This window comes from Hyaena hyaena, unplaced genomic scaffold (genome assembly GCF_003009895.1).
Source record: "Hyaena hyaena isolate Hyena2069 unplaced genomic scaffold, ASM300989v1 scaffold_269, whole genome shotgun sequence".
NCBI classification, from domain to species: Eukaryota; Metazoa; Chordata; class Mammalia; order Carnivora; family Hyaenidae; genus Hyaena; species Hyaena hyaena.
The window spans coordinates 140424-162156 of record NW_024080896.1 but is presented as its reverse complement, the minus strand read 5'-3'; the positions used below and the strand labels follow the sequence as shown (position 1 = coordinate 162156).

The 21733-nt window shown below is 37.1% G+C and overlaps 1 protein-coding gene across 1 annotated transcript in view; it reads right to left on the bottom strand.

The window, feature by feature from the left end:
• Positions 1 to 18372: 18372 nt before the first annotated feature.
• The window catches only part of LOC120240833 (zinc finger protein 782-like), a 50643-nt gene continuing 47282 nt past the window's right edge, over positions 18373 to 21733 (bottom strand). The window contains exon 5 of the mRNA XM_039245684.1: positions 18373 to 20825. Coding sequence (XP_039101615.1) covers positions 18451 to 20825 — 2375 coding nt within the window. The 3' untranslated portion in view covers positions 18373 to 18450. The remainder of the gene's footprint in view (positions 20826 to 21733) is intronic.

Below are 21733 nucleotides of genomic sequence, written 5' to 3'. Positions count from 1 at the left end.
GTTTTCAGTAGTGGCTGTGCCAGTTTACATTCTCACCAACAGTGCACCAAGGTGTTTACATTCTCACCAAAAGTGCACCAACAGTGCACTTTTCTCCACATCCTCACCAGCACTTGTTATCCCTTCTCTTTTTAATAATAGACATTCTAACAGGCATGAAGTGGTAACTCATTGTGGTTCTGATTTGCATTTTCCTGATGATTAGTGATGTTGAGAACCTTTTCACGTAGTGTTAGGTCTTCCATGGAAAAATGTCTATTCAGGTCCTTTACCCATTTTTAAATAGGATTATTATTATTTTGCTATTGAATTGTAGGAGTTCCTTGTATATTTTGGATATTAATTCATTATCAGATACATAGTTTACAAATATTTTCTTCCATTTCATAGGTTGTCTTTTCATTTTGCTGAGTGTGTGTGTGTGCGCACGCGCATGCGTGCACGCGCAGAAGCTTTTTGTTTGATATAGTTCTTGTTGAATTTTGCTTTTGTTGCTTGTGCTTTTGGTACCATGTCAAGAAAATCATTGCCAGGATCCATGTCAAGAGACTATTAAAGAGAATATTGTTTTCCCAGTGAGTATTCTAGGCTCCTTTGTCAAATATTAGTTGACTGCATCTGCATGCATTTATTTTTGGGCTCTCAAATCTGTTTTGTTGGTCTATGTATATGCTTTTATGCCAGTACCATATTGTTTTGATGATTATAGATTTGTAAAGTATTTGGAAACCAGGAAGTGTGGGGCCTCCTGCTTTGTTCTTAAATTATTGTGACTATTCGGGATCTTTTGTTACTCCATACAAATTTTAGTATAGTTTTTCCATTTATGTAAAAAATGATAATGGGATTTTGGTTTCTTTTTCTTTTTTTTTCTAAAATTTAAAATTTTTTTTTACTTATTTCTGAGAGAGAGAAAGACAGTGTGAGCAGGGGAGGGTCAGAGAGAGAGGGAGATACAGAATCTGAAACAGGCTCCAGGCTTTGAGCTGGCAGTCAGCACAGAGCCTGACGCAGGGCTCGAACCCACAAACCATGAGATCATGACCTGAACCAAAGTTGGACACTTAACTGACTCAGCCACTCAGGAGCCCCAAAAATGATACTGGGATTTTGATAGGCATTGCATTGACTTTAAAAATGGCATTGGGTTATACCATTTCAACAATATTAATTCTTCTAGTTCATAAACACAGGTAATCTCCCCCACTTAGTTGTGTTTTCCTCAGTTTCTTTCATCAATATCTTAGAGGTTTTTGGTTTATTTATTGTGAGAGTGTGCGAGTGCACAATTAGGGGAGGGGCAGAGAGGGAGAGAGATAATCCCAAGCAGGCTCCTCACTGTCAATGCAGAGCCTGATTTGGAGCTTGATCTCCCAAACTGCAAGATCACAACCTGAGCTGAAATCAAGTCTGTCACTCAACAGACTGAGTCACCCAGGTACCCCTCTTAGAGTTTTTAGTATACAAATCTTTCACCTGGATTAAATTTATTTCTAAGTATTTTATTTGATGGTATTATAAATAGGATTTTTTTCTTTATTCTTTTTCCAGATAGTTCATTGTTAGTGTAAGGAAACACAACTGATTTTTTAATGTTGATTTGTATTCTGTAACTTTACTTAATTAGTTTTAACGTATTTTAGTGGTGTCTTGTAAGATTTTCTTTATATATCATCTGCAAATAGAGACAATTTTACTTCATTTTTTTTAATTAGATGCTTTATTCTTTTTCTTGCCTATTTGCTCTGGCTAGGATTTTCAATACTATGTTGAATAGGCATGGCTAGAGTGGACATCTTTGTCATGGTTTAGATCTTAAAGACTTCAAATTTTCACCATTGAGTATGATGTTATGTTGGGAGCCGTTTCTGAACTCCCAAGTTGAGAAAAACTCCTTGTGAGTTTAAGTTAAGTTTACATGGACTTTTACTGTCAGATGGCTACCGATATCCACCCCCACTCAGTTGTTTCTGCTTGAGCATCGATCCCCAAAGCACCTTGTTGATTGGTATTCGGAGTGACTCATTCTGGCCTTGATATGCTGATTGCACTTTGTGAAGGAACTTACTGTAGGAACTTCTTCTTTTGTGGTTATGGGAGCAACATTGCCTTCCTGAAAAATTTTTAATACCTCCCATTAAGAGATAAACAGGCTACTGACCCCTGCTCACAAAGAACTAACTTGCCTTTACTATGCTAAAAACATTACCCTGTTTATATCAGAATGCCACCTCTGGGCTGTTTCCCATACCCTTTTGCATATCAATGTTCTGGAGAATTTTTACTGATCAAAGAATTTATTATCAGAATGTCACTTCTGGGCTGTTCCCTATACACATATGCATATAAATGTTCTGGAAAGATTTTACCGGTCAAAAATTTATCATCAGAATGCCACTTTTGTGCCATCCCCCAAATACTAAATCATAAAATAGAGTCTCAGACAGTGTGGAGAGGCCTGGCTGGTGACCAGAAAGAATCTCCTGCCTCTCTTATCCCTCCCTCACTGAGACTGTCCATCCTTCAGCGACCCCTGGGCCTGGACAGAGCTGGATTTTGGCAATGTTAGCTCAGTGCTTATTATATATGGCATGGTTAGTGTGGACACCCTTGTCTTGGTTTTGATCTTAAAGACTTCAAATTTTCACCAATGAGTATGATGTGCTTATTATGTTAAGATATGTTCCTTCTATGCCTATGTTGAGAGATTTTATCATGAAAGGATGTTAAATTTTGTCAAATGTTTTTCTTATATCCTTTGGGATGATCATGTACTTTTTACCTTTGATTTTATTAATGAATATCACATTTGATATTAATGAATATCACAATATGTTGAACTATCTCACATCTGTTGCATTCCAGGGACAATTTCAACTTGATTATGGTGTATGATCATTTTTAATGGACCGTTGAACTTGGTTTGCTAAGATTTTGTTGAGAACTTCAACATTTGTATTTATCAAGGATATTGCCTGTAGTTTTCTTTTCTTATGGAATTCTTATGTAGTTTTGCTATTAGGATAATGCTGGCTTGAAAAATGAATTTGCAAATGTTCATTGGTCTTCAGCTTTTTGGGTACATACGAAAAAGACTGGTGTCAATTCTTTGAATGTTTGGTAAAATTCACCAGTGAAGCTGGTTCTGTGCTTTTCTTTGTTGGGAGGCTTTTGATTACTGACTCAATCTCTACTTGTTATTTGTCAGATTTTGTATTTTCTTCATGATTCAGTCTTGGTTGGTTGTATATTTCTTGGAATTTATCCGTCTCTTCTAGGTTATCTAATTTATTGGCACAGAATTGTTCATAGTACTTTTTTTAAAAAATTTTTTTAAATGTTTTATTTATTTCTGAGAGAGAGAGCGAGCAGGGGAGGGTCTGAGAGAGAGGGAGATACAGAATTTGAAGCAGGCTCCAGGTTCTGAGCTGGCTGTCAGCACAGAGCCCAACACAGGGCTCGAACCCACAAACCATGAGATCATGACCTGAGCCAAAGTCGAATGCTTAACCGACTGAGCCACCCAGGTGCCCCCATAGTACTCTCTTAATGATCCTTTGTATTTCAGTGGTATTGTAATATTTCCTTTCATTTATTACTCTGAGTACCTATTCTCTTTCTTTTGGCAAACCTGTTAAAGGCTTATCAATTTTATCTTTAAAAAAAAAACAGCTTTTAGTTTTGTTGATCTTTTCTATTTTTCTATTCTCTATTTCACTTATTTCTGCACTAATCTTTCTTATTTCTTTCCTTCTGCTAAATTTGGGCTTAGTTTTTTTCCTTCTTTTTCTAGTTCCTTTAGGTGTAAAGTTTGGGTTTTATTGGAGCTCTTTTTCCTTAACCTAGGTGTTTATGGCTATAAATAGTCCTCTTGGAATTGCTTTGGTTGAATCTCTGAAATTTTGGTATATATACCTTCTATTATCATTTGTTTTGAGATATGTTTTGATTTTCCTTTTACCTTCATGATCAGTTATTTAGGACTGTGTTGTTTTAATTTTTACTTATTTGTGAATTTTCTCATTTTCCTCCTGTGTTGATTTCTATTCTCATTCCACTATGGTCAGAAAAGGTACTTGATATGGTTTATATCTTCTTGAACTTGTTAATTTTGTTGCCTAACATATGGTGTCTCCAAGAGAATGTTTTAAAGTTCATTTGCTTGAGAAGAATTTGTATTCTTTTGCTGTTGGATAAAATGTTCTGCATATATTCGTCAGGTCCATTTGATCTGTAAACAGTGCTTTTTTCATCAACTTTATTTCCATTTTCTGTTTGAGAGTCTGTAGAAGAATAGCTTATAAAAAAAAAATCAGTGGTTCTTTCTACCCACTCAGTGGCCTGAGTAGTGGGAGCTGCAGATCAGTCTTCAGCGGCAAGGTACGCACTCCATTTTTCAGGAGGAACTGCTGAATTGGCACAGAGTCCAACTGCATACCTCCAGACCATTCTGTGACCTTAGGTGGAGTAAATCCAAGAGCTGGAGCAGTCTATTTACCTAGAAATTTCTCCTTGGTCACAGCCTTTTCAGCTGTAGCATGCTCTTCCTTTTTAGTCCCTTCAGGATCTCTGGAGTAAATAGAGATTAGGTATGACCTCCCATGAGTGTTCATAGGAGATTGTGCTCAGCATGCATAGTACTTCCCAGGCCAGCATCAACCACATCAGACCCACTGAGTGCGTTCTGTTCTTTGTTGCAATAGGATGGCAATATTCATATGGTGCAGAGGAAAGTCTATGTTACAAAAAGTAATGGTAGGCAAGTTAACAACTGTCTGTGAGAGGTTGGTGATCTTATATGGGATCAGTAACCACCAGAAGTCTTGGCTCCTAGAAAGTTAACCTGTATCTGGTTAGTGAAAGTTCCAGGAGTGAAGCAGCCAGCAAGAAGAGTGGCTCCAGTGGTAGCATAAACTTCAGCACAGATCACTGGCCAGTAATCCTGGATGAAATGACACTGATATCAGCTGGGTTTTCAATGGCAACAATGGCACAAACTGCCAGCAGAAGCTTCTCCTAGGTTCTTTTCAGATTTATGATGTGGATGCCATCACTTTTCCTTTTGTACATGTACTGTTCCATTTGGAAGTCAAGGTTAGTTGTCACCTAAGTGCATTCCTTCTGCAAGGTATTTGAGGAAATCTTCCTCTTTCATTTGCAGGACATCAAGGGCTCTGGACATTATAAATGTATTCCTGTAAGTTATGACAGAACAACACATTATGGGCTCCTCTTTGGGAAACATGGAAAGGCCCATTTAGTCTATAGTATTGTTTGAGTCCAGTTTCCTTATTGATTTCTGTTTGGATTACCTATCCATTGCTGAAAGTGTGCTATTAAAATCCCCTATTATTACTGTATTGCTATGTATTCTTTTTAGTTCTGTATTTGCTTTATATATTTCATTGTTCCAACAATGGTAAATATTTACAACTATAATATTTTAAGAATTGACTCCTTTATCATTACATAATAACTTTGTCTCTTTTGATCATTTGTAGCTTAAAGTCTATTCTGTCTAACTACCCCAATTCTCTTTTGTTTACCATTTGCATGGAATATCATTTTCCATCCTTTCACTTTCAGCCTGTGTCCTTAAAGTTTAAGTCTCTTGTAGACAGTACATTGTTGGATCTTTTATTTTTTTTAATGTTTATTTTTGAGAGAGACAGAGTGTGAGTGGGGAGGGGGAGGGGGGAGAGAGAGAGAGAGAAAGAGAGAGAGAGAATCTGAAACAGGGAGAAAGAGGGAGACACAGAATCTGAAATGGGGTCCAAACTTGGGAATGGAGAGATCATGACCTAGGTCGAAGTCAGATGCTTAACCAACTGAGCCACCCAGGTGCCTTTGTTGGATCTTGTTTTTAATCCATTTATATTTAACGTATTTAGTGATCAGTAAGGACTTAGTATTACCATTTTAATTGTTTCCTGTTTTGGTATTTCTTTCTTCCTCTCTTGCTGTTTTCATGACTTCTTGTGGTGCTGCTTTGATTCCTTTATCATAACCTTTTGTGTATCTCCTACAGGTTTTTCCTTCGCGATTACACAAAGGAATAAGGCTTACACAAATTACCTTTGTTATAACATCCTATTTTAAGCTGATAACAACTTCAATAGCATATAGAAACTCTACACTTTGTTCTCCTTCCCTCATACTTTAGGTTATGGATGTTAAAACTGACATTTTAAAATACTGTGTTTCCAATAATAAATTATTATAGTCCTAGTTACCTTTAATATGCTTAGTTTTTAACTTTTAAACTAGAGTTGAAAGTGATTTGTGAACCACCATTACAATATTGGAGAATCTGACTGACTATATATATATATCATTACTGGTAAGTTTTACTCCTGTTTTTATGTTGCAATTAGCATCTTCTCATTTCAGCTTGAAGAACTCTAGCATTTCTTGTAAGGTCATTCTGATGGTGGTGAAGTTCTTCAGCTTTTGTTTGTTTGGGAAAGCATCTTCATTTCTGAAGATAAACTTTGTTGGGTATAGCATTCGTGGTTGAGAGTCCCCTCACCCCAATGTTTTAAAATGTTTACTTTAAATTTTTGAGAGAGCATGAACAGGGGAGGGGCAGGGAAAGAGGGGGACAGAGGATCCAAGGCAGGTTCTGAGCTGACAGCAGCAAGCCCAATGTGGGGCTCAAACTTATGAATTGTGAAAGCATGACTTAAGCTAAAGTCAGACACTCAACTGATTTGAGCCACCCAGGCACCCTGCCGCTGCTCCCAAATTTTTTTTAAGATTTATTTTTGAGAGAGAGAGCACAAGTGGGGAAGGGGCAGAGATGGAGCAGGACAGAAGATCTGAAGTAGGTTCTGCACTGACAGCAGTGAGCTCAATGTGGGGCTTGAACTCATGAGCTGTTAAGATCATGACCTGAGCTGAAGTCAGATGCTCAATTGACTGAGTCACCCAGGTGTCCCCCTCACCCCAGTTTCTAAATGTATTATTCCAATTCTCTTCTGGCCTAATTTTTTTCCGCCAGCTCGTACAAGTTTATTTCTAATACTGAGACTTTACGTAGGAATTTACAGAAATAAAAATACACTGTGCTGCTTATTATCCCTTGGCTCCACCCAGACCTTCTCTCCACATTCTCTGCACCCAGCTGGGCTAACCTGCAAATAGCCGAGTTGGGTCCTCCTAAGGGAGGCAACAGTAATTCAGTGCCACAGTGCTCTCCTCCATGAGAGTATCTCTTACTGGGCTCTGGTAACACTTGTTTCCATCCTTTGCCCCTTTAGGGTTTAGTATAGTCATAGCTTTTCAGTGATGCTAGTCTCTAGGTGATTCGGTATTCCTTATTTCTGGCCTAGACCACTGTAATAAGTCTACCATTATAGTCTTGTTAGTTGGGGTAGAATTGTTTTTCATTAGAGCCATGACTGATACAAATAGGTATCCCTGTATTAACTTGTCAAAAGAAATCATTCTTCCCCCAAATACTGTATAGAACATAAACACTTAGGGGTGCCTAGGTGGCTCAGTTGTTTAAGCATCTGACTTCGGTTCAGGTAATGATCTTGCAGTTTGTGAGTTCAAGACCTGTGTTGGGCTCTGTGCTGACAGCTAAGAGCCTGGAGCCTGCTTCAGATTCTGTCTCCTCTCTTTGCCCCTCCCCTGCTCACACTGTCTCTCTCTCTCAAAAATAAATAAATATTAAAAGAAAAGAACATAAATACTTAGAACTAAGTACTTGTCTGTAGCACTGGATGCTTCAGCTCTAAGTGACAGACAGCCCTAAGGATAAATAAGAAACTATTATTATCACAGTAATATAAAGTCCTAGACAGGTCCACATGGAGTGTGTAGCTCAATGACGTCACCGTTGAGCCAGGCTTTTCCAATTTTGTCTATTGTTACCTTCTGGCCTGAAAGATTTTTGCTGTGCAATCTGCTGATAGTTTTAAGGGGGCTCTCTCTTCTGTAATGAGTTGCATTTTTTTCTGCTTTTAATCTTTTTTTCCTTACTTTTGACTATTATAATGTATAATGGTGTAGCGCTTTTAAAATTCAACCTATTTGGGGACTTTTGAGTTTCTAATCTGTGTAACCATTCTCTCCCCATGTTTTAGAAGTTTTCAGCCATTATTTCTTTACATTGATTCTTTTCTTTTCCTCAGATTTTCATAATGAAATATTGTTTTGTTTCATGTCTGTAGGCTTTCTTTGGTCTTTTAAAATCTTTTTTCTCCTATGACTACTTTCAAGTATTTCACTGATTCTTTATTCTGCTTGGTTGAGTCTTCTGTTGAAACTCTCTAGTTCTTCAGGACAGTCACTGTTCTTCACCTATAGAATTCTGGTTTGTTTGTTTGCTGTTTCTTTCTTTATGTATTGTTTTCCTAATTTCATTTAGTTGTCTATCTGCATGTTCTTGTGGTTCAGTGAACTGCTTTAAGAGGATTATCCTGAATTCTTTGTCTGACCATTCATAGATCTCCATTTCTTTAGGGTTAGTTATTAGAGCTTTATAGTCTCCTTGGTAGTGTTATGTTTACCTCATTCTTTGTAACTCTTATACTTTTGTGTTTCTGCACACTTGAGGAAGTTGTCTCCTCTTCCAGACTTTATAAACTTTGGCAGAGCAAGTGGGGTTGCTTGTCAAGGTCCCTAGCTGGGCAAGTTCACTGTCTACTTCCTGAGATGGGGGGAGGGTGCTGGCTAGGGCCTGCAATAGGGTGTGTTCCTGGTTGTGCTCTGTGTTTAAGTGGGACTGCTGGCTGTGTTCCATGGTCAGGCATGGCTACTAGTTGTCCTCTATAATCACCTCTGATTGTGTTTGTTTGCAGGCTGTTGCATTGCTGTTTCTTGGACTCTCTGATTGGGTGAGGCTGCAGGCTCTCTTTGCAATTCCTCTTGGTTGGATGGGTCCTTAGGCTGTGGTACCAGACAGATGGTGTGGCTGGCTGTACTCTGAACTTTGGCATGGCCACAGACTTGGCTCTACAATCGAATAGGCTGTTGGATAAAGCCACTGATAGGTCCCCAGGTTTGGGGGACCTCTAGATGTATTCTGCAGTTGGGTGGGGCAGGAGGCTGTGCTCTACAGTCAGGCAGGGTCATTGTCTGGGCTTTCCAGTCAGGATGGACTGCAGGTTATGTTCTGGAATTAAGTGGCATAACTAGCTAGGATTTTGATGAGGTTGCAGGCTAAATTCAGGAATTGGGTGAGATCACCGACTGGAATCCACAGCTGAGTGAAGTTGTAGGCTGGGCTGTAAGTCTGCCTGGGTTCACTATTTGGGCTTGCTGATCAGGTGTGGCTTGAGATTTTCCTAAGGAATTGGTTGGGGCTGCTATATTACTTCCTGGCTTGGTGGGACCATATCATGGGCTCTATAGGAGTGTTTCCCATTGGCTGAAGACCAAGCCAGGCAGAACTGCCAAAGTGAGCTCCCTGGGCAGATGGAGTCTCCGGCTATGCTCTGCAAATGGGCAGAACCACTGGCTGGTATCTTGGCGAAGGCATCACTGCCAGCAGGTATGTGGTTTGCCAAGATCTTACTGGTTCTATAAGCCCTAGCACCTTTCTTCATGTCTGATTCCTAGTGATCCAGCCCCAATGACTCCTTCAGTGATTCCTGTAAAGGGAGACCCAGTGACCTTATTGGGATGTGTCTTGCAGTCCTGGGGATGCTGCCTACCCACCTTGGGCTCTTTTTTTCCTCACTGGAGAACCTGTAGGCTCAGCAGAAAACTCCAGAAAAGGAACTATGACAGTCTGGGGAAGGGGTGATGTGGTCAAAGGGAAACTGCTCCTCTCAGCTTTCTAATGGGTCCTTTTCTTTCTCTGTGGTCCTTTTCTTTCTCTCTTGTGGTCCAAGGGGGTGCTTCAGTCTCACCTCCGGGTTATGGAATTTTCATAACAGTGTCTTGTCTATGAGTAGTTGCTATTCTGTCTTTCTGTGAGGGGGACTAATGCTGGAAACCACCTATCCTTTCATCTTGTTGATGTCACTCAAAATTACAACTTTAATGTAATTGAAACTACCTATTTCTTCATTTATAAATGTGACCAACAAATCTTAGAGGATCCGTGGCTGCTATCAACAGATATTACAAATATTCTCATATTTCACATAGCATATATTTAAAAATAACTTGTTCATATCTACTTTGAAATTATAATAATAAATCTGACACTAGACTTTGATATATGATGCATTAATGAAGTCCACATTTATTACTATTACTATAAATTTAAAAATACTTTGATTGCTTTCTTTTAGCACATTAAGTTTTCACTGTAAAATACTTTATGCATTTAAAAACTTGATTAAGAGGGACTATTGTTTTCACTGAACTGCCAAAGTTGTCCAATGCACAAAATACATTTAAAAAAACCAGACATAAAAGTTTGAATGCCATTACAATAGCCATTTTAATTCTGAATTACATTACTCAGTAATACTTATCTTCACATTTTTCTACTATTTGGGTTTGAAATAGAACATACTGATTTCAGGCAGTGGATTAATTTTGATTAATACAAGCCAGGAAGGAACCAATGTTAATTAGCTACAGTGATTTGTGGAAAAATAAAAGGTACTAAAATTTCATGATGAGTTGTTCCGCCCAATGGCTCACAGACATCATAAGGGTCTTTGGCTTACTATCACTACACATCCCTTATGCAGAAAGGAATGGCACCTGAAAGCCCTTTCTGATTAGAAAAATAAACATGAGAGGGCTCCATAATTAAGTTTTATAAATAGTCTAAATCGGATGCACAAGGTAGAGTGAAATTACTATTAATTGATAGCAAGATTACCAGATAGTGGGGTAGGAAAGATTTAGCTCTCAAAAAGCTATCCAACACAATTACAAATCTTTCCCAAGGGCTTAAAGAAAAATGTTGGGGATAAGTTAGAGTACTTACAACATAAATCCTATATTAAATGCCTGAGTGAATGGTTTTACCTTCTTAGAAACAATATACTTGGCTTTCCAGTGATTGAGGATATTGACTTTAGCTCTGAAAAATTCTAAGTCACAAACTAGAGAATATTCAGAAGTAAGCAGTCGGACTGAACATGCCTAAAAATGCTGTTAGAGCAAGAAAACAAAACATATCCTTAAGTGAATTATTAACCATACTAAATTTAAGTAACACGAATGAGAGGTGGAGCTAGAGGAAAGATGGTGTGATTTGGCAGGACCAGGAATCTGTCTCCCTGCCTGCAGAACGATTATGCTAATAGAATCTTCTGATGTAACTATTTTGAAACTCTAGAGAGTCTACTGAAGAACTGTAACTTTCAGGGGAAAGTTAACTGCAGTTAATTTCAGCTCTTAGCACCATACCAGGTATCCCTTCCCATACCCCTAAATCCACTGCAGGCAACCACAAATGTGTTCCTGGAGCAGTTTGCATGCACCTTGTAGGTTCAGGGTGGGCAGTAAGGATGCTGTCCTCCAAATACTGGGATCTGTATTTTGATTGCTGATTGCTGGTTTTGATCTCAGAGGTGCAGACACAGAGATGAACAGCCATTGTTGCAAACCCCACCTCTACTGTTATATGCCCCTCCCTCCTCTGGCTGAAGAAACTTCTAGGGGATTTATATGACCAGCATCTTTTTTTCTACCTTCATTTATTTTTCCCTCTCATTTTTTTAAAACCAGATATTTAAGGAATAGGACATTCAAAACCAGCTACTTATGTATGGAAATTTAGAAAGTCACCATAAGTGGCCAGGGAGAAGAGCAGTCTAAGAAAAGACCTAAGAAGACCTTAAATTCATACCTCAAGCTAATCCCTAGCACAGAGAAACCCTACAACAAGTTAAAAACAGGTAAGACAGCAAACCCTGAGGGAAAAAAGAGACTGATTTCTAGAGTTACTACATTATAGGACACAGATATCTAGTCTCCAACAAAAAAAAGTTACAAGGCATAAAAAAAAAAAAAAGAACCCAAGAAAGTATTGTCCATTCAAAGGAAAAAATAAAGAGAAATTGTCTCTAAAAAGCTTGGTTGGCAGTTATACTAACAATTATTTTTTTTTTAAAGATTTTTTTTATTTTAATGTTTTATTTATTTCTGAGAGAGAGAGAGACAGAGACAGAGACAGCATGAGCAGGGGAAGGTCAGAGAGGGAGGAAGACACAGAATCTGAAACAGGCTCCAGGCTCTGAGCTGGCTGTCAACACAGAGCCCGACACAGGACTCAAACCCACAGACCACGAGATCATGACCTGAGCCGAAGTCAGACACTTAACTGACTGAGCCACCCAGGCGCCCCTAACAATTATTTTTTAAACATTTTTAATGTTTATTTTTGAGAGAGAGAGAGACAGAGCTTTAGTGGGGGAGGGGCAGGGAGAGAGAGGGAGACACAGAATCTGAAGCAGGCTCGGACAGGCTGTGCTGTCAGCACAAAGCCCAACAGGAGGCTTGAACTCATGAACTGTGAGATCATGACCTGAGCTGAAGTCTGATGCTTAGCCAATTGAGCCACCCAAGTGCCCCTATACTAGACAAAGATGTAAAACAATTGTTTTAAAGATGCTCTAGGAGCTGAAAGAAAACATGCACAAAATCAGGAAAACAATGTCAAAATGGAATTATCAATAAAGAGACAGAAAACATAAAAAGAAACTAAAAAGAAATTTTGGACCTGAAGTCTAGTTGAAATGAAAAATTCAACAGAGGATTCAAAAGCAGATTTAAGTAGGCAGAAGAATCTATGAATTTGAAATAAGAGTCTGAGGAACAGAAAGAAAACATATTTAAGAAAAGTGACCAGGGCCTAAGGGACCTGTGGACACATGTGGACACCACCTCCATGAAGTGGAGCAACTCCATGAAGTGGGAGTCTGAGAAGGAAAAGAGAAAGAGAAAGGGGCAGAAACATTTAGAGAAATAATAACTTTAAATTTCCCAAGTTTGATGAAAAAACATTAATATAAACATTCTAAAAGCTCAACAAACCCCAATCAGGATAAAGTCAAAGACTCACGCAGAGGCAAAGTATAATAAAACATTTGAAAGCCAAAGAGTGAATCTTGAAAGCAGCAAGAGAGAAGCAAACCATCCTATACAAGGAATCCCAGTAAGACAATAAGCAGATTTCTCATCAGAAACTTTGGAGGCCAGAAGGAGTTGATAATATTCAAAGCGCTGAAGGAAAAAAGAAAACTGCCAATCAAGAATCTTATATCTGTCAAAATCATCCTTCAATAATGAGGCAGAAAATAAGGCATTTGCAGATAAACCAAAGGTGATAATAAAAGTTCATAACAACTAGACCTCCCTGCAAGAAATGCTAAAGGAAGTCCTTTAGGTTTAAATGAGACCAGATAGTAAATGAAAGTCATATAAAGAATAGAGACTTTTGGTAAAGATAAATATACAGACAAGCATAAAAAGTAGTATTATAATTTTGGGTAATAGCTCTTTTTTGTTTTCTACATGATTTGAGACTAATGTATAAAAAATCCTTATTAATGGTTTTGGAGACACAATATATGATGTAATTTTGTGACAATAAATGGAAGGGATTAGGGATGGAGCTATATAGAGGCAAGAGCTTTTGTATATTACTGAAGTTAAGCTGACAGAGTGCAATAACATTAGGAAGTTAAATGTAATCCCCGTGGTAACTACAAAGAAATAGCTCTTGAATATGCACAAAAGGAAATGAAAAGGCAATTTAAATGTTTCATTAAAACAAAGTCTACAAAACAAAAAAGATGAATGTGGAAAATGAGGGACAAAAATACTACAAGGCATATAGACAACATACAGCAAAATGAATACAAATAAAAAGAAGTAATTCTTCTTTTTCGGTAATTAAATGTAAATAGATTACACTCTCTAATCGTGAGAGACTGGCAGAATGGTTTAAAAAAAAAACCTTGATCCAACTCTATGCTATCTACATGAGACTTTAGAGTCAAAGATACAAATTAGTTGACAGTGAAAGGATAGAAAATATATTCTATGCAAACAGTAACCAAAAGAGAGCAGGGATACCTATACTATCAGACAATATAGATTTTAAATAAAAAAAGGTTTGGCACAAAATACATTATATATTAATGAAAGGTTTTAATAGAGCAAGAAGATCTAACAATTGCAAACAATTACACACATAATAACAGATAAAATATAAGAAGCAAAAGTAGGCAGAATTGAGGGAGGAACATATATTTCTACAATAACAGGGAGATTTCAATATCTGTCAATAATGGATAGTACAACCAGACACAAATTAGATAAGGAAACAGAGGACTTATATAACAAAATAAACTAACCAGACCTAACAAACAATTATAGAACACTGTACTAAGCAGAATACCCATTTGTCCCAAGTGCACATGGGGTATTCTTCAGGAGAGACCAAATGTTAGGATAAAAATTAAGTCTCCATAGATTTAAAAAAGAAAGGTGTTATACGAAAGCTCTTCTATGACCAGAGCAGAATAAAGTAAGAAATCAGTAACAGAAGGAAAATTGAAAAAGTCAACTTTGTGGAAATTAGACAACATTCTCTTAAATGAACAACAGACCAAAGAAGAAATCACAAGGGATATTAGAAGATACTTACAATGAAAAGGAAAAGACAATTCACCAAAATCATAGGATACAATAAAACAGTAGTAGGAGGCAGGGGGGATTCATAGCCAAATAATATAAAAACATTGGGAAAATATGCCAAAGAGCAACTACACCACACTTACTTTGAAAACTTGTATGCATTTTTTCCACTAAAACACAGAATATAAAAACAAATTACTAGTGCAGTTGACTGTTAGAAGCATCACTCAAGCACTCCTTTCTTTGGTAAATCTGTAATCGACATAGATTAACTCAGAGAATGCTTTGAAAATGGATTGTAGGTAATTACTATCATCATGCACCCATAAGAAATGAGGAAAATGAAGAACATAAAGGAGAACTGACTTGCCCAAGGTCACAAAGCCAAACAGGGAAGGGAAGAGGGGAATAAATACCCAAGTAGTAAAGTCAATAAGCCACTTGGCTCTGGGCCTCATAATATACTGGGGATCCAAAGTTCCCTATGATCTTTCAAATCAACTATACTGACATGTAATTTGTGAATATAAAGTATATGCAGTTTTTGTACATTTTGATGAACTTATCAAGTATTTATTCAGCTTTGGAAATGCCTTCACAATCTAAATATAGAACATTCCATCATACTAAAACATTCCTTTGTTCCTCTAGGCAAAGGAATGAATCCTTACCTTCCACTCCTAGGCAACCAATGATCTGCTTCCTATCACTCTAGATTAGATGTCTTTTCTTGAATTTCATTAATTGGGATCATAGAGCTCTATGTTCTTGTGCTTGGCTCCTTTTCCCAGTCTAATCTCATTGAGATTTATCAATGTTGATACATCCATTAGTTCTTTGTATTGCTGAGTGCTATTCCACTGTAAGGTAATATCACTGTTTATACATTTATCTGTTGATGGACATTTTGGTTCTAATTTGGGGCTATTATGCATAAAAGTTCCATGAACAGCTAATAAAATTCTTTAAAAAACTATTAAAAGAATTTTTGGTATAGTTCTTTATGTTTCTTTGGGGGCAAATACCTAGAACTAAAACTGCTGGTTGTAGGTGTAATATGGTTAACTTTATAAGGAACTATCAAAGGGAGTTGCAATGCTATCACATTATAATTTTAATTTGCACTTTCTTGATTACTGAAGCTTTGAACATCTTCTAGTATTTATTAGCTATATATATATCTTCTTTTGTGAAGTGTCTGTTTTAATCTGTTTTGCCCATTTTATATAGGTTGTTTGTATTTTTATTGCATTATAAAAATTCTTTTTTTATTACTAATATTCTTTACATATCATGGATGCAAGCCCTTTGTCATATATAATTGTCAGATCTATTTGAGACATTTTCTCATAATCTGTTTTTTCCATTTTCATAATAAAATCTTGAAAAGCCCTTTAAATTTTCATAAACTCCAACTTCTCTTTTTTGCTTTGCTGTTTCATACTTTTTGTTACACCCTAAAAATCTGTCTCAAAGTAAAATTGTTTTTTCTCTGTTTTCTAATGAATTTTATAGTTAGCTACTTTGTTTAGGTCCATGTTTCATTTTTAGTAAGTATTTTATTATAATGTAGACACCAAGGTACATTTAAAATACATGAATATCCAGGTAATTTCTCACCATTTTTGAAAACAGTTATCCTTTTCCCATCAAATTGTGCTGGAACATTTATCAAAAGTCCACTGACAACTTTCAGTTTTAGCTCAGATAAGTAGAGAGCAGGAAAGAGCACTCCTTCCATCCATAAAACAAGAAAACAGCGAGGCAGAATTTAAATTAACAAGTTTTCTTGAAAGCATCAGACATCTGAGATTTCAGGGCAAAAAAACTAACCCAGAGTCTGAAGAGCTAGGTGCCTGCAGGGAGAAGGAAGCAAGGGCTCAAGCAGTTGCTCAACCGGGCCAGAGAATGCTAAATGCCATACAGAACGACTCTAATAGAAAAGCTAGACAACATTCAAGATCAGATGGGTGATTTTAGCAGAAAGTTTAATAAAATTTAAGTGCTAAAAATAAAAAACATAGTATCATAAGTAAAGAATGCCTTCAAGGGCTCCTCAGTATACTTAACATTTCTGAGAAAACAATCAGTGACAATGAAGATGTGTGTGCGCGCGCACGTGTGTGAATGCTTAGATGTATGTTTTAAATGTATTGGCGACCCTGAAACAATACAAAAGTACACAGAAAACACTGTTTGGCTTCTTTGAAAAGAGACTGCTTAGTAACAATGGCCTTTCCTATATGCACGTAGTATGGGATTCTGACTTTTCAGATACTTCCCGTAAAAGGTTTATTTGTTATTAATCTATACGTGGCAAAATGTAGCTGATGTCAGAATAGTTAGTGAGCAAGGGGTACATAATTCTACTACAATGATGTAGAGTTCCAGTACACATATTAACTAATACCTGGTTGGTAAGTGGCATGCACGTAGACAAACCCACACAGACAAAGAATAGAGAACTCAGAAAATATTCACATACATTCAATGCTGTTCAGTTTATGCAATTTATTTCTTATTCTTTAAAAGCTTATTATTCTTCTGAATGTGTATCAACACTTATGTTTCAGTAATGTCTTAATAATACATATGAGATAACAGTCTCATAGAACAATGTCTAAGTAAACACTATTACTTACCTTTCACAAATTGATAGATATTCCCCTTGTAACACATTCTGAGAGAGATTAAAGTTTGATGACTTGTTGAAAACTTTCATATATTTACAATTCAATTATCAGATATTTAATGAGAAACCATTTTTTGGTAAAGGATTTCCTATATACGTTGAAATGTTAGATTTCTTCCACTGATATTTACCTGACTGATGAAGAGTTGTAGATAAAAATTATGATCATTCAGGATGTTGTCAGGTTTCTGAAACATGTTGAGTTCAGATATCCACAGAAATCATATCCATAGGCTTTATTAATCGAAGGTTGGTGAATATATGTTAGTATTAAGTATACCCAAACCTGTAGCTCAGCAGAGCACAAATTTATTTCCTTGCCGCAAAAAGTCTGTGTACATGGAGGAGAAAACTCCATTCCAGTCACTCTTTACCCTGTTTCCTTCTCCCATCTTCAGTGTATGAGCCCCATGGTTTCATTGAGGGCAATCTCCACTCCATTCTGATAGGGGACAGGAGAAAATATTGAAAATTTGAGGGATGTATTCAATGAGACTTGTCTATGACCCCCATATTCCACTAGCCACAGGTTACTAATATGACCCCATCTGGATGACACTAGTTGAGAAATTTAGACTAGGTGTGGCATGAGGGAGAGAGGAAATGTTTTCTCTGTGTGTGTGTGAACAATTAATAGTCATTACAGGATGTGGGGATTACTTCTGTGTAAGTCAAATTGAAGGCTGATTTATAATAGGATTCCCCACATCATTTTTTGCTGTGCTGATTAGATCTCTAGCCTCTATGTATTTTCTGTTGTACCAAGAAAGCTGACTTGGCTAAAGGTTACCCAACACTTACTACATTCTTGGGTTTCTCATTGTATCACTTCTCTAATGATGAGGAAGTTTTGATTACTGATACAAAGTTTTCACATTTTTATTACATTCCCAGAGCTTTTCTGAAGTGTGATTTTTCTGAGGATTGAGTACAGAGTATTTTTCACATTCATTATCTTTGCATTTTCTTTGCTGGCTCTGTTCTCTGATCCATAATGAGGACTGTACTGTGGACGAAAGACTGCGCATAGAAAATATACTCCAAGAATTTCTGTCCTGTGTTTAGTTCTCTGGTGTTTGTGAAGGTTGGTATCTTACAGAGGAACTTGCAAGTGTTTACTGTATTCACAGGATTCTCTCTTGTATTGTGAGATTTGATTTCTGGCTTGAAGTTTTCCCATATTCTTTACGTTCATATGTTTAACTCCCTGTGTGGGCTTTCTGATGTTCTCTAAGGCTTGATTTCTGGCTGAAAGTTTTCCCACATTTATCACATTTATAGGGTTTCTCCCCTGTGTGAGTTCTCTGATGTACTCTGAGGTTTGACTTCTGGCTGAAAGCTTCTCCACAGTGATTACAATTATAGGGTTTCTCTCCTGTGTGAGTTCTCTGATGTTTTCTTAGGACTGACTTCTCACTGAAAGCTTTTCCACATTCATTACATTCATAGGGTTTCTCCCCTGTGTGAGTTCTCTGATGTCCTCTGAGATTTGATTTCTGCCTGAAAGTTTTTCCACACTCATCACATTTATAGGGTTTCTCCCCAGTGTGAGTTCTGTGATGCACTCTGAGGTTTGATTTCTGGCTGAAAGCTTCCCCACAATGATTGCATTTATAGGGTTTCTCCCCTGTATGAATTCTATGATGTCCTCTGAGTTGTGATTTCTGACCGAAAGCTTTCCCACATTGACTGCATTTATAGGGCTTCTCTCCTGTGTGAGTTCTATGATGTTTTCTTAGACCTGACTTCAGTTTGAAAGCCTTCCCACATTCATCACATTTATATGGTCTTTCCCCTGTGTGAGTTCTCCGATGATTCCTTAGGCCTGACATGTGGCTGAAAGATTTTCCACATTCATTACATTCAAAAGGTTTCTCCCCTGTGTGAGTTCTCTGATGTACTATGAGGATTGACTTATAGTTGAAACATTTCCCACATTCATTACATTCATAGGGTTTCTCCCCTGTGTGAGTTCTCTGATGTCCTCTGAGATTTGATTTCTGCCTGAAAGTTTTTCCACACTCATCACATTTATAGGGTTTCTCCCCAGTGTGAGTTCTGTGATGCACTCTGAGGTTTGATTTCTGGCTGAAAGCTTCCCCACAATGATTGCATTTATAGGGTTTCTCCCCTGTATGAATTCTATGATGTCCTCTGAGTTGTGATTTCTGACCGAAAGCTTTCCCACATTGACTGCATTTATAGGGCTTCTCTCCTGTGTGAGTTCTATGATGTTTTCTTAGACCTGACTTCAGTTTGAAAGCCTTCCCACATTCATCACATTTATATGGTCTTTCCCCTGTGTGAGTTCTCCGATGATTCCTTAGGCCTGACATGTGGCTGAAAGATTTTCCACATTCATTACATTCAAAAGGTTTCTCCCCTGTGTGAGTTCTCTGATGTACTATGAGGATTGACTTATAGTTGAAACATTTCCCACATTCATTACATTCATAGGGTTTCTCCCCTGTGTGAGTTCTCTGATGTATTCTTAGGCCTGACTTTGCACTGAAAGCCTTTTCACAACCATCACATTTATATGGTTTCTCTCCTGTGTGAGTTCTTTGATGTTTTCTTAGGCGTGACTTCTCACTGAAAGCTTTCCCACATGCATGACATTCATAGGGTTTCTCCCCTGTGTGACTTGCTAGAGACTGAATCAAAAATGAATTCACAGAACAGGATTTTCCACATTCATTACATTCATATGGTTTCTCTGTTGTAGGAGTTCTCTGATGTATGTTGAAAGTTGACTGGCAAACTAATGTCTCTGTACATGTGTCATAATCAGAGGATCTATCTGTTGTATGAGTTCTCTGATGCACTGGGAGGGCTGAATTATGGTTGAAATTCTTTCCATATTCAAAGGGTTTCACTCCTTTGGGAATTTTCTGATGTTCTCTAATTTGTGATTTTTGGCTGAAAGATTTCCCTTCTTTGTCAGTTCTTTGAGTGACTCTACTGAAATTATTTCTGTTTTCAGTACATTCATATTCATTAAACTCATAAAGGCTCTTCTCTAGGTTACTGCTATGGGAGACCATAAAGTTTGAACTTTCACATTGTTTTCCCCCAAATTTATTAAATTTATAAGATTTCACTTTTGGGTGGGTACTGTTAGATGTAATGAGGGCAGTCTTTTCAAGGAAAGCTTTTCCACATTCATTGTATTCAGAAGTTTGCTGCAAAGTCTGAATTGTCTGATGATGAATAACTTTCTCTTTATGACTTAAGGCTTTCATGTTTTTACTATAAACAAATGATTTCTCTCCAGTATTAGTTCTTCCCTCTTTAATACCGAGGAGCCATTTCTCACATATATTAAGCTCATGAGCCTTCTTTCTTGAATATTGACAATGCGGAGCCACTGAGCTGAGATGTAGGTAAGTAGGTCCTGGAGTGTCAAGTTTATACGGCATTGTTTTTGGAGGTAAATAGTTTATGTCAGAATTATATGGTTTTCCTGAAATCTTTTCCTCTGTAGTCAATGATTTGTTGGTGAATAAAACTTGCCACAGATATTTGCCTTGGTTTTCTAGGGTCTTCTCTGAGAGTTGATTAGGTTGGGATTCTTCTAAAAATGAGAAAATTAAAAATACTTTATGATAGTTAACACACGTCTTATGGAATGGGACTTAAAGATACATTCCCTATTATGTATTTGACTCCTTGGTTTCTGGCTCAGTTTCGCAAAAATACAGTAATTCCAAGTGCATATTCTCTTTTTTGTAGTAGAAAAAGAGAAGAAATTAGAAATAAATATACATATATATTTGGCATCTTAAAGCATAGTTTTCAAATTGTTTAAAGAAGATGATATAAAGGAAAGGAAAAACTGAGAATGGAGAATATATTCAGGAGAGCTGGATCTTGGAAACAGCAAAGAACAGAAAAAGAGAATGGGATAAACTCAACAAAGATTATGCCATTAAATACATTAACAGGCTTTCAGTGGATTTATCTGAGATAAAAAAGAATATGCATTAGGGAAAAGACCAGAGTCTAGGTTCTTAGTCAAATACAGATTACAATGATAGCATAATCATTAGTCTATATGATTCCAGTTAGAGCTCCATATTTTCCAGTCTATACAACACTAAAATTAATTTATAATGGCACCAAATTCCTCATGGTGAAAAAAATAATTATACTTGTCATGCTTTTAATCTCTCTGCATATCATTCACAGAAACTAAGTGTATCTGCAGAAGTAAGAAAAGGAAAAATGATGGGAGTTAAGAAATTTTTCCATCTATATTGGGAGTCACTGCTCTATCCTGGTTCTAGTACCTTGGTATTATATCAGGGTTGTTCAATAGTGACTATCAAACTTTAATTTTCCTCTTTTCATTTAGTTTGCTCATAAATTCCCCCAAAATAGTCTTGCTTGCACAATCCTTGATTCTGTTTTTCAGCATATCTAGTTGTGTTTTTTTTTTTTTCTGACCGTGAGAACCTAAAGGATCATGTTCCAAATTGGCCC